The sequence below is a fragment of the Lepisosteus oculatus genome, chromosome 1 (genome assembly GCF_040954835.1).
Source record: "Lepisosteus oculatus isolate fLepOcu1 chromosome 1, fLepOcu1.hap2, whole genome shotgun sequence".
In the NCBI taxonomy this organism is placed as follows: Eukaryota; Metazoa; Chordata; class Actinopteri; order Semionotiformes; family Lepisosteidae; genus Lepisosteus; species Lepisosteus oculatus.
The window spans coordinates 44,268,560-44,285,776 of record NC_090696.1 but is presented as its reverse complement, the minus strand read 5'-3'; the positions used below and the strand labels follow the sequence as shown (position 1 = coordinate 44,285,776).

The 17,217-nt window shown below is 34.9% G+C and overlaps 1 protein-coding gene across 2 annotated transcripts in view; it reads left to right on the top strand.

The window, feature by feature from the left end:
• The window catches only part of LOC107077092 (cytokine-dependent hematopoietic cell linker), a 57,981-nt gene extending 44,192 nt beyond the window's left edge, over window positions 1–13,789 (top strand). For both annotated transcript variants that reach the window (XM_069190361.1, XM_069190360.1), the window contains exons 13-19: window positions 161–197; window positions 647–710; window positions 881–909; window positions 6,425–6,558; window positions 7,414–7,491; window positions 11,575–11,730; window positions 12,053–13,789. In XM_069190361.1, coding sequence (XP_069046462.1) covers window positions 161–197; window positions 647–710; window positions 881–909; window positions 6,425–6,558; window positions 7,414–7,491; window positions 11,575–11,730; window positions 12,053–12,190 — 636 coding nt within the window. In that variant the 3' untranslated portion in view covers window positions 12,191–13,789. The remainder of the gene's footprint in view (window positions 1–160; window positions 198–646; window positions 711–880; window positions 910–6,424; window positions 6,559–7,413; window positions 7,492–11,574; window positions 11,731–12,052) is intronic.
• The last annotated feature ends 3,428 nt before the right edge of the window (window positions 13,790–17,217 follow it).

Here is a 17,217-nt window from a genome sequence, read left to right as displayed (position 1 = left end):
GAATTTTATTACCATTCCAAAGTATAAAATGTATTGCTTGTCAATCATGCTGTCCTGCGGGTCCCCCCCAGGACTAATTACTGTACAAATTTAGACTACTAGCTGTGAAATGAGGGGACAAAAAAAACTGAAAAAAAAAACTATTTTCTGTTCTTCTTAGGAAAACTGTCTATCTAGTAGTGTTTCTCAACATCATGGTATGTATAAGCTGCTTTGAGGGGAAAAATTTAAAATGTTTGAGATATAAAATAACTTCATACTAATTTTCAGTAGCATCTTAACCAGTTAAAGAAACTGTGGCCTGGAGCCTGTCCCAGGAAGCATTGGGTGCATGGCAGGATATACCTTCGACAAGATGCCAGTCCATCACAGAATGTTGTCCCTGGGTCCTGGCTAATTTACAATTGTTCAATCATACCTAGCGAAATTTCCATTTTAATGATTTTCTTTAGCATTTTAAGAATTATTTTAACATTTACACATTTTGGTGTTATTCTGACAGCTCTTCATTCCAGGTTATCAGATTGTATTTGTCACCACAATGAAAATGTTCACAGTTCATAGAATAAATGGTCGTACATCCAGTATGCCTTATAGTAAAACATAATTAAACATAAAAGTTTAAGTTTTATATGTTGTGCATCAGGATCTCCTCATCCAGCTCCAAGGTGCTTACAAGATCTGGAATTCAGAGACACTTCAAATTCAAGGTAAAAATCGCATGTGCAACTGCTCAGTGTAATACTGTAGCAGTTCTAACCATTCTTTGATATATGTATGTCCATGTAAAACGATATATATAATGCATGTATAGTTCGTTATATGTGTATGTTATTAACCATTCATAATTATTTTTCTTTTTTCTCTTTTTTTCTTTAAGGCTATCATACAACCAAGGACCTCATTCTGGTAAAGTTCTGAATGCTGTTGTACCATATTTGATTCAAAGCTTAGTTTATTGTATTTCAATTACATCAATAAAATGAAAAGGCATATGTTTATACTAGGTATGTACAGATGCAGCCATCTGTGATGTATGTCGAAACTCACGTCGGTGGAAAGTACACTGCAGTATACCACAGTCCTGTCCAGCATGCCGCTTTCAGCCCTTCCACAGCTCAAAACAGATCTCTAAGTGGCACATGATACTGCACACATTGCATTTAATGATACTTCATATTTCTTGAAAATATATTATATATGTTACATAAATATATAAATACATAGCCTAGCTACAGTTTTAAAATCTAATTTTACAATTTTTTTTTCTGTAAAGTGGATTATATTATAATCCAAGGGCGTTTCTCGAAAAGAGTAGGGGTGTAACCCCGGCATCCTAGTCAAATTTCCCATTAGCCCTTACCAATCATGGCCTCCTAATAATCCCCATCTATGAATTGGATTCATTACTCTGCTCTCCTCCCCACTAATAACTGATGTGTGGTGAGCGTTCTAGCACACTATGGCTGACATCGCATCATCCAGGTGGATGCTGCACGTTGGTGGTGGAGGGGAGTCTCCCCATTACCTGTAAAGCGCTTTGAGTGGAGTGTCCAGAAAAGCGCTATATAAGCGTAAGCAATTATTATAATTATATTCCATAAATGGGGCCTGGAACAAAACTTGATTTTTTTTTTTAACTGTGATTTTTTACGGAATCATTCTAGGGACCAGGACATTTGTTTTCTGAATTTCAGAAATGATTGCACAGTGTTTTACATCAAAAATGCTAATCCACTTTTCAAAATCATGCTTTCCTGCAGGTTCTGCCCAGGCCACATTACAGTACATTACATTGGCAGTTTAAATGAAAAAAAAAGATGCCATGCTAGAGTCCATGACACCATTTTCCCTAACATAGTATACCTACAGACACCTTGCACAGATGGCTGCACCTGTATTTTTAAATAATATTTATTGCTATATTATTGTGTCTTTAACTATGCATACAAATATATCTCATGGTAGGTCAATTACAAAATGTGTTGTCACACTGATGTTTAATTAGATTTCCATCATAATTTCACTGTTAAATATCTAGTGGATAATCTTGATTTAATTTAATTTTTTCTGAAAAAAAAGTTGCTATATTGCTGATTATGTGTCAGTTATGTGTCAGTTCTTCATGAGTTACTTAACATTACCTTTGGTGTTATGGTGGTGTTATGATCAAACATCACAGATGTTTGTTTTAAATAAAAACAATAAAAAAATGCCACACTGCTATGTTAGTTCACAATCAATACTACAACAGGATTGTAAAAATTCAGTATAAAATGAGTGTACTTTGACTATGTTTTATGTTTTTCTACTTTTTATTTTATTAGTTTATTGTAAAAATAACTGTGTGCAACAAAAAGGCAATGTTAACATCAACTAAACTATCTGTATCCATAATTTCTCTAGGATTTTCACAAAAATATTATTTTGTTTCTCAAAATACATCTTTCCTTATGACAAGAGGAAAACTTCCAAGATTATCAATTTTCATTATATCTTATTTTCCATTTAGCATAGCTTCAGTAATTATTTCTCTGAATATGGTATTCAATCCATATTTAATTAATAATTCTTCACTCATAAGAATGGTTACAAATGAGAGGAGGCCATTAAAACCAACTAGCAAGTTTTGTAGTTAGTAGTTAAAAGGATCTCATCCATCCATTTCTTGAAAAAATCTGAGCCAAGCAAACATTACTGCAATGACTGAATATAAGTAGCTAGTGTGGTGTCGCCGGGGGAAAATAGGTGTAAAAGAGATCTAACTCACACCACACTGTTCTTCTGTGTTATTCATCCGTATGTCTCCCCAAATCCGTTCCGCAATCTGTTGCCAGTATCCTTAAACGATCCAAGTTCTCAAATCCGTATGTCCACACTACTCTGCACCGTATCCAAGCCGTAATCCGTAATCCTAGTCAAAACCCATATCCAATAGTCTGTTATTCTTAAATATCTTCCAGCACACTCCTAATATCTCTCCTTCCTCCGAAACGCTTTCACCTTATCGGCTTTCGCACCGGCTCATCGCTTCTGGGGCATTTATATCCTGTTTCCTGATGTAGTTCAGCTGTGTCTCCTTGTGCATAGGCTTTTTCCAATAGCGGGTCAGCTGGTTATCCTGGGTGGCCATCTTGCCCAGGTCTATATCAAGTATTTTCAGTGTTTCGTTCCGGAAATACCGGTTATAAATTACCCTTCCCCGGATCCTCTTACATTCCCTCCCCCTGAGATCAGCACCGACCTCGGACGATCTAGAAAAAAATAAACAGTGCGTTCGGGAGAGGGCGTCTACATTTCCTTGTTTCCTTCCTGGTCTATATACCTTTGCAGACTAAGACCCCATCGTGTAATTCTATCATTTTTATCCATATTTTGTAACATCCATGTTAATGGCGCATGATCTGTGTATAATATAAATCGTCTTCCCAATAAATAATACCTCAAATAGTCTAGGGCCCATTTGATTGCTAGACATTCTTTCTCTATCGTAGAATAGTGTTTTTCGGCCGGATTTAATTTATGGCTGATATACAGAATAGGATGCTGCGGTCCTTCAATTTCTTGCGAGAGTATGGCTCCAATTCCAGTGTCCGAAGCATCAGTTTGTACCATGAAGATTTATTGAAGTCTGGTACCTGTAAGACGGGTTGAGAAAAGAGAGTTGCTTTTAAGTCTCGGAAGGCCTCTCTTCCAAGTCGCTCCATTTTATTTTCTCCGGACAGCTCGTCTTTGTCAAGTCTTGCAGAGGGGCAGCAATGGAGGCAAACCCTGGAATGAAACGTCAATAGTAACTTGCCAGTCCCAAAAATGTTTAGATTTGCTTCTTGGTAGCAGGTTTGGGCCAGTTCTTAATTAACTGCACCTTCTGATCTTGGGGCATGATCAATCCTCTCCCAATTGTATAACCCAGATAATTGGCTTCTCTAGCCCTCAGACAACATTTATTTGGGTTGGCTGTTAATCCTGCTGCTCGCAACGCTCCAGTCACTGCTTCCAGGTGTTGTAGATGTTGTTCCCAGGTCGTGCTATGGATCATGACGTCATCCAAGTAGGCGGCTGCAAAATCCCGACATGGTCTCAGAATTCGGTCCATTAATCTTTGAAACGTTGCGGGAGCGCCATGCAAACTGAAGGGTAGGACCCTATACTGATTTAGTCCCTCAGGTGTGGCAAAAAAGGTTTTGGCTTTATCTTCTTCGGCCAGCGGCACTTGCCAATATCCCTTCGTAGATCAAGGGTGCTGATGTATCGGGCGTTACCTAATCGCTCGATTAGTTCATCTATACCGGGCATGGGGTATGCATCAAACAGCGAGATCTCATTTAACCTTTTGAAATTATTGCAAAATCGAATAGTTCCATCCAGCTTGGGGATCAGCTAGCCCACGCACTATGGGATTCCTCGATTATTCTCCTGCATTTTTCCCACCTCTTCTTTAATCAATTTCCTTTTGGCTTCTAGTACTCGATACGGGGGTAGCCTTACCTTCTTCCCTGATTCCGTGATGATCTTATGTCGTATAAGATGGGTTCGATCAGGTCTCCGGGAAAAAAACATCTTTGTTTATCTTTGGTTAAGTCTTACACTAGCAACTGTACAGTAGCAACACTTACAACACTTACAAGTAAGTAGCAACACTTACAGTATGAGTTGTGGCAGACATGTTGTTATGCCATTGCAAATGAAGAACAACTAGCTTACAATGAAGTTAATCACATTTCCCCTTAATTTTTAATATATATAATATTGTTACAAAAAAGGGTGTTACAAAATTTAGAGAATGCCGAAAATTGACAAAGCAGGATAATCAACAATCTCCAAATTGTAAAAGATATGCCAAGAATATACCCGAGTGGCTGACATGTCAACTTGAGATCTTTGTTCTTTGGCACAGGATAAATAAATCAGACACAGACTGGGGATAAACTAATATTTATTAATAATGACACTAAGCCTAAACAACATATAACCCAACATAGCACATGCATGTTACTCTAGTTTCAAAAGAGGCATCTCAGAGGCCTATGTCCTGACCAAACCGAAAAACCCCAGACCGCCACCAAGTATTCAAGGATCCAATATAACATAGAACACAAGAGGGATAAACCTGCTTTCTAAACTAAACAGAATGTAACCTTATCTTAAATCTAGAGTTAAATCGGTCTAGATATAATTCCAGATGCTAGAAAGCAAATGGAACCCATGTCTGTATTCCAAAAATGCATCCACTAGCCAAGAGAGAACATTTTTAAACTAGGAATTCTTTAAACAGGAAGTCAAAGTTGCCTAAAAGCAACAGAATGGCACATTCTCTTAAGATTCAAATATTTAATTAGAATCTGATATTTAAGGTTGATCTGAACAAGGCCCTCTTGCCTCACAAGTCTTCCTTTTTTCTCTTCTCTGTGTTCTTCCCCTTCTATACCTGTCCTTTTATTCTGTTTTCCTGGACTGTTGAAGATTCTTAATAATGTACCAAGAACTTAATTAAGTTACCTTTAACTAAGGTAAACCAGAGATTTCTGTGATCAATATGTCTCAGACCCCTACAACTCAGCAAACATCTCAGTTCTGAATTATTGCCATTGTGTCTTAGATCCTGAGACACCCCTATATGCTATGGATAATATTAGTGTATATGTAGTACAGTAATAATATATTTTGTTATAGTTTAGATACTAGTTGTCATGCTCATGGTTACCAAGTTTCACACACCTCCACGTTGCTCACACATTGACATTTGTAATCACGAGACATTTTAAAAATAGAGGGACCAATAGGTCAATCCTGGCTGTGTTCATTCACTGAAATGAATCTTAAGGAGAGAAGGCTGGATAGGTTAAGGTTTACTAAGGCAAAAACATAGTCAGATGCTTTTTCTTAAAAACTTTATATTTTCTGGTGTATGAAAGCTCTGTTGTTTGTCTTCTATTTAGTACTTGTCATTGTGTTTTCAAAAATAGAATTGTTAAAATACATTAGGAGGTTAGACACTTCCATTTTAGGTCCGAGATAGGGATCAAAATTGGGGATAATAAAACTTATGTTTTGCTTTTGCATTTGTTCATCATTTAAACTAATTAAATGATTGTAGAAAAGCAGAAAAAACCATTTCCCTTCAAAAATATTAATAGGGCTGTTTAAAAAATGTGAAACTGCCCGAGTTAAAACTTTTAATTTGCGTATCAGTTGGTAGACCTGTCAAATGTCCCCTCTCCTCTCTGCAGCAGAAAACCAGTTGACTGCATGTCTTATCACATGATGGAAGTATTAAAGTACATTGTGGCACCTCAAGGAATATGATACATATTTTATGATGTAAACTCTATGCCCTATACATTACATTCACTTATTGAGGTCTGTTTACTCCAATGAAAAGTCATTGACATGTACCTGTTTTATTTTATTCAATATTTCACAGCTGTAATGCCAAGTCAAATGCCAAAATACAACCATGAATGGCCACCAGTTAAAAAAGACATGAAAAAGCGCAGACCCACTTGGGAAGACCATGGTTTGGAGACACCCAGGGATTTAGCAAGGAAAACATCACCGGTACAGTTAACCCTCTATAGTGTATTACCAAATGCTGTATTTTTTTATTTTCATGTTACAGTCTCAATATATGTACATTTTTAGAACTGTTATTTGGCCACTTCTGTGAAAGATTTTTCAAAAGAAACATTTTGGATGCCTTGATAACTTTAAATCAGAGATACAATTACCATTAAAAGACATATAGAATTACCAATTATTTGAAACAAAGTGTAGGTCTGTTAATTGCGATTCTCTTGATTAGCTGCTGCTGTCCATAATTTATCTGAGAAAACTACTTCATATACATCCTGTCATACCTTCATATACTGTATACATGTCATACTTTCACTTCAGCCTTTTCTATTATTACTGTGAGAAGAAGCAGAAAAACTAGGTGTAAATATTCAATGTTTTCTTTGATAAAATTTACTCCTGCAAGAACATGGAATATATAGGAGATGTGAAATAAACCACAAAATATAGTCGACTTATCGTCCAATATCAATGGCTATTCGTATCATGTATTAATCATATCTCAGTAGCTTCATATTTTTTTGTGCTACATCTCAGGTACCAGCTGGGATTTCAAGTTCTGAATGCTAAACTTTAAGATCTATCCTGCATTAAAAAAGAGATATATACATATCATATCAACTTTTAGTTTTTATTAGTACCAAAACACAACTAGCAAAATATATTAACATAAATATATCTTCCCTGAAAGCACATGTCTTGGGGAAGTTACTGTATATTCTTCACACAGTATTATTGAAAAAGATTCAATACTGATTTAGAACAATAACAAATAATTTGTTAAAAAATATTTTGCTTTTATATGTATGTTTTCCATTTATTTGGCTTCTTTTTTTTCAGAACTTAAATGACTATAAATGGTACATTGGGGCTTGTGATCGATATGAAGCAGAAAATGCCTTGTATGCTACGCAAATGGTAAAATATTTTCACTTTTATTTTAAATTATTCATTTTTTCTAATTCTAATTTTAATCTATATCAATCTAGATTATGGTATAGTCAAAGTTATAGATAATGCCAAAACAGGATTAGCAAACATTAGCAAACAGCAAATGGAAATCAAAATATTGAGAAATAATTTAACAGTGGGCACCTGGTAAGTGACATTTGATGTAGACAAGTGCAGATTATTACATACAGGTAACAAAAAATATTAAGAAATACAAAATAGGAAACACTGAGCTTGAAGTAACTACTTATGAAAGCACATAGGTGTTTATGTTGCAGGAGATTGGGAGTTTTAATTTGGTTTTACAATCAGAAATTGTGACAGTAATTGTGAAAGTGCTTCATGACTTTAAAAAACCAATCAAACACAATAATTTACAGTCTTAAATTAGATTATCACCTAATCTAATTATGCATTATATAACACAGTGAATGTCTTCACAAATGTAAATATTCATAAATTTAAACCAACAACTGGATTCACTTCTGTACTCAAAGGTTTGTGTGATGGTGTGATGTGGTAAGTCGATACCACGGTTTCTTTCAAAAAACGGTGGAATGAGATCCTTGGATCAATTAGCAAGACAAGCTACAGTAGACAGACCAAATGGATTCCTCTCATTTGTGTTCTTTTTTATACGTTTATGTTCCTTAAGTGATTCAGCTTGTCATTTACTGAATGACCCATGAAACCCAACAAGATTTCAATTGCCTCCAGTGAATCCACATTCCCAACACAACTTGGTTGGTTGGCACACAGCCCATGGAATGAAATGCCTCAGGTTCCATACCCTACAATTACTAGAACAGAACAAACTAACAACCTTGTCAATGATTCACTGGTAATTCAATATAAACACATTTATAAAATCATTAGTTTAATTATATACAAACCAACAATGAACTAGATGGTCCAAATATTCTCATGTGCTTTAAAGCTTTCTAATTTTCTTGTTCTTCTTACTGCTTTGAAGAAAATGTCTTACTCTGAACACATTCCACAGAAAACAACTTTAAGGATTTTCCAGTAGCACACTCTAAATACCATATAAACAAATTACATTTTTAAAACTCTGATCAAACTGTACGGGTCAAAACTCGGAACACATCCAGACCTTAACACACAGATTTAAAAAAAAGTCCATATTATTACTGGGTTCCTCCAGTTTGTCACTGGAAAAGTTTCACTTGAAACTTGAAATTGCATTCTACAATCAATTTGATACCTTTTGAAATTTGTCTAAGAATCTTTGAAAAATACAGTAAAAAAAAACAATGTTCCTTGAGCAGTGAACTGCAGTGGGTATGATATAATTATTTTATCTCACAAATAGTAATGTAGTTTCAGTATAATATAAGCTGAGGTTTCTTGTTATATTTAATATGTATTATTTTTTTATGTTTTAAATGTTATTCCTTGTTTTGTCTGAAACACACTTATAATGTAACACTTCATCATTCACAGGTGTTTCTTATTTTTGTTTCACATGGCAGTTGTGATTAGTATGCTAGTATTTGTGTGGAGCTATGTGCCATTGTAAAAACATGACAAAAAAACAGAACCACAAGACAGTTGAGACAGTCTCCAGGTTACCCCAGAGTAACTGCAACTATATATATTTAAACATGTTGTAGTGATATGCATGTTTTAATTTACTGAAATAATTCTTAATTGCATATTGCAAAAGTGCTTTGATAATTGTTAGGAACCAAACACAATTTAGTCTCAGACAGATGTTATGCAAGTTATTGATGCAACACCGAAACATACATACTGTAGCAAACCAACAAGAGTAACAACAACAAAAGTAATAGAATATAATTGAATTAGAATATATTTGTGAATTTATCTTCTATGATACAAATGGTTGATCATTCACTCAAGGATTACAAAGACAAAGATTAGTAACATCAGAGATAAAATATATTGCCTATAGTATGCTTTTGTTTACCTTTTCGGTATATCTGTCTCATATAGTTAATCACATTTATATACTGATGGAAAAAAGAAACGTATCACCTCCTCCTCTTCCACGCTCTAGCCCTCCTGTCTGAATGGAACAGGCTGAAGAGTGACTCATCCATGATGAGGACCTGATGCCACTGCTGACAAGTCCAACAAAGCCTCTGTCTGTCCCAAGCCAGGTGGTTGTGACATTTAGGAGGTTTGAGCAGAGGGCCTCAGACAGGTCACCTTGCTCTAAGGCCAGCAGCATGGAGCCTAACTGTTATGTCACTAATGAGGGCATTGTGTCTGCCAGCAGTTTCAGCAGCAGCGTGGGTGTCAGATCTGAAAAGATCTGTTAGACGGACCAGCTTGACATGTTGGTCCTGCTCTGGTGTGGTCACTCGAAGGCAAACAGATCTTGAATGGTCATCTGTCCTGACGGTCTGCTGAAACCTTCTCTGCAGTTGGGACACAGTGGAGCAACTTACTCCATAGTATCTGGCAACACTGGCACATGACATGCCTGCCTGCAGTATGTCAATGGCCCTCTCTTTTGCTTCTGATGACATTCTAGGCATTATGGAATGCACAGAAAGCTGACTAAGTGTAGCCTTTCCCTTCCAGTGACCTTATCTTTGAATTAAGGCCATTTTAAAGGTGACCAGGCATTTTCCACCTGGACCTCGTTGGGTAAAAGTGCACCTAACAAGCTTTCGTGTGATTGGCAAGTTGCAGTGCCTCACTGCACAAGCTGTATTGCTGGTCAGAGGGCTTAAAACAAATTGACAACTTTTTGTGAAAGTAGATAAGCTATAACTATAACTATATAGTTATATATACTATAACTATAACTATAGTATTTTCATTCCAGAAAATGTTGCGTTTCTTTTTCCCCATACAGTACATTAGTACTGTATATATTCAAAAACAAGTATATATGCATCCATTATCATGAACTAAACATTATCAAACTCATTTGAAATGATAGTTTAAGTTCGAGAATTGTTATATGAATCAAAAGATTTTACAGTCAAAGATCTGTTGGCCAAGCTTTTCTCGATGAGTTTTGGACTTTCTGCTGAACACTGAGCTGGGCAGGGTTCTTGCCAAGATTCAATCTGTCAGCTGCTTGCTTTGTGCTGGAAATGTTCCAGTGGCATAGACAGAGGGGGAAGCTTTGCCTAGTGTTGCATAGGATAGCTCTTGAAAAAATCTAAAGATCTTGTGTCTGCTTGGGTCCAGTCACAAGTAAGATGCATAGGAAAATCAGTTCACCCTGGCTATAGCTTATCACTGAATATACTTGGATAATCAGGATGTCGACAAAAAGACTCCAGCTGTATTTATTTCTATTGATCAGGTGAAAATAAGTCAGAATGAATGCCCTGGACAGAATTAACTGACTCTCTGTTGGCCTGGCATCCTAAAAAATGTTAAAAGTCCTGATTCAGAGTGCTTGCAGTCACATTGTTCAGGGAGTTAGATTACCAGGTTATCTAGAGTGGAGAGGGCTAGCAAGTTAAGTAAACCCAAAAATGAGTTGTCCATTCCCATTTAAGCAGAAAATCACAGTTGGCAATTGGTCAGGATGTCATTAGATGAGTAGCTTCTTCATTGGTTAGTCATGTTGTGGGTGATGGACAGTAACCTGTGATAAATATACTGTAGCTTTACAGTAACCCTGTTTGTGATTTAGACTGATTAAAAGAGTGATCTCTTTTAGCTTCATTCTTATTACACAGAGGCCCAAGGTGCTTTGTCAAGGCCAATAGAAAGATTACTACATATCTTTAATAACACTTGATTCTTAAAGTAGAAATAAGTCTTTCTGCTACAGGGAAAATTCACATTATCAAAGATAACTTTAAATTTAAATTTAATTAGAAACAGCATATATAGTTGTTCTTCACAACTGTAATAAATTAATGTCTATAACAGAATTTTAATTAAAACTAAATTTAAATTAAATTAATGAATTTAAATTTAAACTGATCCCGGCCAAAATTTAACAGCATAGTACAGTGGTGTTACTTTATTTGTGTCAGAGTTAGAATGCACCTTTTAGTCAAATACTAAAGTATTTGAATATTTATTTTTAAACAGGATGGAGCATTCTTAGTCCGGGACTGTTCAAAGAACATTACTGATGAACCTTATGTCCTAGTGGTGTTTTACAGAAACAAAGTGTACAACATTAAAATCAGATATATAAGAGACAAACAAAGGTATGCTCTTGGAACAGGACTGTGGAGAAATGATGTAAGTATGAGTTTAAAAAATAAGTATTCATAATTAAGTAATATTGATTCATAATAATAATTTGTAATTTAGATAAACCTTTTAATGTTGTTAAGTAACACTTTATCTTGCTAGCCTACATATCATCTAAATATCAATTATCATAAAACAAGAATCTTTGACAATTTTACCAAGAATTTTGTTTTTCTTTAGTCAGCATAGGAAGTTGATAAATCCCAAAAGGATTCACAAAAAATCCTTACTAGCATAATACATAAATTACTGTATGGTGTGATTTATTCAACCCATGAATAACTTAAATCTTTATTCTCTTTTTCTTTAGGTGTTTGATTCTGTAAGTGCCATCATTAAATTCCATTTGACATTTCCAATAGTCCTTATTGATGGTAAGGACAAAACTGGGTGTCAGAAGGAGATGTGCACATTGACATATCCACTGACAAAGGAGGACGTGAATTAAATATTATTGTCTGCATAATATAAGCTGCAAAACAGTGTTATCTGCTAAATGTAAAGTGTCTAACTGTAATGTCAATACATCAGTAGAAACAGAGAAAAATGTTAACTATAATAGGTTAAGAGAAATGCTTTATAGTGAGGCCTACTATATTAATTCTATTTAATTATTACGTTTATCCAAATATTTTGGATAGTTTTGTTTTTTATAAACAAGCCATACATCTTTGTATATCTTGTAACAAATGGATGGATATCAATTTATTAAAATCTGAATTGATTTGGGATAAAAGTGATCAGCTTATCACACACGCATGACACAAGTATGTCTCCAGACATTACTTCTGTTATTAAGACACAATATTAATGGATAAGAAAGAGATGCAAAATAATGTATTTATCTTTGTGACATGGGCATCATATATTGAAACTAACCATATGAACTAATTTTCATCTTGTACTTTTTTTCTAACATCTACTAACCATGTGTATAGAATTAACAATATCTTATCAACAGGCCATATTATAAAGTATTAAAATGGGTTTTGCCCACTACAGAGTAGCTTGTACAAATTAAAGAATGTTTACATGTTATCTAATATCATAATATTATTATATTACCATGCAATGGAAATTCCATGGAAATTCAAAAATATAATTACAATTGATATGTTTTCTGTATTCAAGGCTTTTGGTCTCATATCCATTGTACTATGTTAAGCTGTAATAAAATATATTTCTTTGTATTTAATAATTTATAAATAGAAAGTAAACCTGAGTTTCTAAATATTGAAACTATCTATCCATCCATTCTTCCATTTCCTAAATGGCTAATCCAGTACAGAGCTGTTTGGAAGCCAGAGCCTATACCAGCAATCAAAGTGCACAAGACAGGATGCCCCCTGGACAGGATGCCAGTCCAACTCAAAATACCATAACATATTAGATATTTTGTCATTTTTAACATTATAGAGAAAACAGCGTACACACAAACACTGTGGAACATTTGTCCACTGCAGAGCAGATAGACACAGACATGCATATACTCACACTAGGGTTGATTTTACAGAAGCCAATTAATATTATTAGTATGTTTTTAGACTGTGGGAGGAAAATTGAAGGACCTGGAGGAAACAGGGAGAAGAACACAGACAGCTGTCTGGAAATTGAACCCAGGGCCCTAGTACTGCAAAGGAGCAATGCTAACCACTGTGCCATCATGCTGCACTTGTGTTGAAAAATGAATAATGAAATGTAATTCACTGTACCATATTTTATTCATATTGGTATCCTATTAAAATAAATGGGGATTCATCTCATAAAATATAATGCTTTGTTTTTATGAGATAATTATGTTGAACTAAAGATAATTGATTTAAACTGGAAAAACTGAAAAATCTTCAGTTTTCATATCTACACAAGAGTGTTTCAGGGAATCACACTTCTAATAAACTCACAGCTACAGAGAAATTAACCTTAACTGTTAACTGTTAATCTTTAACCAAATTGTGTAACCAGAATATCTATTTCAGTATTAACGTAGAGAATAGATTCAGTATGTCATATGCATATGCAAACCATATAAATTCTGTTCTCCATAGAATTGTATTTTACTTCTTATTGACACAATTGTGTGAATGTCTTGATTGGGTGGCTGTGTTCATGTGAGTTCCACGGGTCTAGTTGTGTACACAGTGAAGCTCTCCAGTATTAAACTGTGATTCTAAACTAAAAAAATAAAGCCTCTGTTGTAGAATATTGGTTTTATCAATATATTAGTTTTGACTTCACCATGACTGTTTCAGCATGTAAAATATATGTTTATTTGGATTTAAATCTGGAAATTAGTGTGATCAGTCAAAGATTTTTTTTTTTATAAATAAAAAATATGTATTACATTAAAAATGTATTTGAATTATTTTAATTACATTTTCTGGGATGATTATTGCAATAGAAAATTAAAAGCTTGCCCAAACAATCCATTCAAACAAGTGACAATTTGGTTCAGTGGTAGAATTATTGCCTGCAAGCTACAAAAGACTAGCGCATTGCTTTCCAGCCAATGTGCTAGTTATATTTTTAAGAAATAAATACTCTTTCTACAATATTTATATCAAATAAAAATAATATGTATATAGTATGTATAAGAAAATGTATATAGTATTTAATTTTTATTAATTATATATAGTAATATTTATATGCAAATATGTAAATAATATTAATTATAAATGAATGATCAAATGTGTGAATACTGAGAGTGGCGGGTGTTACGTCCCAGTGTGTGTTCTGTGTGTTTTTTCTGTTATGTCCACACTGCTGACCCTTGATTGTTCTCCCTTTCCCATTGGCCAACCATCACACCACTGTTTCAATATGATGTCATCATCAATCAGCCCTCAGCCAATCAGAACACATTTATTCACTATATAACATGGAGGCTTTCAGGAAGAAAAGGCCTTTTGTTTGACTTCGGTCCTGTTTGGTTTTGGTTATCGCTTCGCTTCGCTTCTGGTTATTGCTCCGTGTTCGTTTGTTGGTTTGTTTTGCTTTGTGTGTGTGTGTATTTTCGTATAGCTTTGGCTTTGTTGTTTTGTTGGTTTTACGTTAGTTTCTTTGTACTTTTGTTTGTTTGTGTGTTCATCCTTGTTTTGTCATTACCTTGCCCCAGTGTTACATGTTCAACTTTTGTGTTCTTTTGTACCCTGCTCCTGTTGATTACTCTTGTTTTCCCTTATTTGTATTCCTGGTTCACTTGTGTTTTTGTGTGAACTTTTGTATATAAGGTTAGTTTAGGTTGTTGGGTACACTTACACACTTAGTTGATTTTGTATTAGTACACTAGTTTAGTACAGGTGAGTGCCGTTTGTCTTGTGTGGTTTTGGGTAGTCAGTGCAGGTAAGCTAGGGTGTTGAAGACGCTGAAGACCGTGTGTTTCGGGTTTTCTTTTGTAGTCAGATTAGCTTTCCCTCACTGTCCTAGCCAGGTCCATTTTGTTTGTTATTTTCTTTTCTTTGGCACCACTCTAGTTCCTTATCCTTATCATGCTTCCTAGTCCCTCACCAAACCCCCCCTGCTTCCAAAGGAATTATCCTAAATGTTACACCCCTTTTCCCCTAGACACTTGGGATCGTAACAGCGGGAGTAAAACCTAGACCTTATGGTAAGATCAGATCAACAATTTCCAATTGTTTACTGCCACAATGGCTCAGTGGTAGAAAACTTGCCTTTTATGCAAAAGTGGGTTTGATCTCAACTAAAATACAAGTTGTACTTTTAATAAATTGTCTGTTGAGCATAATACTTTCTATAATAATGTAATATTTTGTAAACTATATTCACATTTCTGTTAATTGTTTATATCAAAGTATTACTAATATTAAAATAATATTTATAAAAAGTAATAACATGGATGAACGTCCAGACTGACAATCTTCAGGTTGCTTGAAAAGAGCAAGGGAATTTAAAAATGATCTTAAACAGAAATTGCAAGTTTTTTTTATTTTTATACAATATTTAAATACTAATTTGAAAGCCACTGTCTATATTTTATACATTTTAAATTACATTTTAAACGCCCTTTTTCTTCTTATTAGTTGATATTACCAATTGGTTTCATCAGCGTTTTTAAACTGCTTTCTTGTGTAGCATCTATTTCAGCTTAACTTTTCTGATGTTTTGTCTGTGCATTGTCTCCTCGCAGTGGAGAAACTAGTTGGGGACAGTGATTTTATTTTTACTTTGCTTCTTGTCTGACCATTTGAAGAACATTTGGAACCATTTTTTTATTTTCTTTGTAATACCACTTTGAAGAGTAATGGAAATTGAAACTTAAATGTAAATAAAATAATTGCTAAGTCAGCTAAAACAATTAAATTGAATGAAAAATGTTCATAATTTTAAATAACAAATGTGTTATCTAATAATAAAATCAAATTAATATGTATGCTAAATGGATAATTTCACGCAATACAGCATGTTAAATATTTACCTTACTTCATGATCTCTTAAGCGACTACAAGATACTGGGGACATATCAGATAAACTGAGGAAGAGGGCAGGTTAAGCTAATTTCAGCCCCTGCCCCCTGGACAGATTGAGAATGCAATTTGGAGGCATTAAACTATCCAATCTTTACAAAGGGTGCAGTGTTGCAGAGATGAGTGCATTTGCAAGATAATGCAAGGATATGAATTGCAGCAGTCACGAGTCCTGCTCCCACAGCAGGAAAAATATATATTTTGATAAATCTCATAAGAGTAACAAGCTATGTCAAGTTTCACTCTCTTCTATAACAATCGTGACATTTAAAAAAGAAGTATTCACTGTCACATTAAAGTTTTCTTAAATCACTTTAAATTTAATACAAAACTGTGGAACCATCAATACATTCAATTTTAAAATCAAATAGTTATTTAATTAAAATAAGATAGGTGGGTAACTGCATTAGCATGCGTAGGCTGCAAAGGAACAAGTAATAGGTTTATTTTATGCTGAAAAGAGAAAAAACAAAATTTCAGCTGTGGAGCCGAACGTTTACACCAGTTGATTACTTCATTAACCAATGCATCAATCAAGCTCCCAAGACTCTTTCTATACCCAGTAAACACAGGTCTAACCTCACCCAAGGAGAAACTCAGGTGCTCCAATCTCTCTGCAATAAAGATGATTTTGTCATCAAACCAGCTGACAAAGGAGGCACTGTTGTGGTGTGGAGAAAGGACCTATACATTATTGAAGCCTCTGGACAACTAACCAACACTTCCACCTACCTTCCTCTAAATCAGGATCCTACCACTGACTACCAAAAGGAAGTGGTATCCATATCTCCCTTCTTATCAGCAGCAAGGAGCTCCCCCAGGAAGCGAACTGGTTCATCATAGAACATCCCCAGATATCCCAGTTTTGCCTCCTCCTCAAAATCCACAAACCCGACACCCCTGGCCGCTCCATCGTCTCAGCATGCAACTTTCCCACTACTCACATCTCGGTCTTTCTTGACAGCCTTATGAGACCATTGGTTGAAGGTCTTCC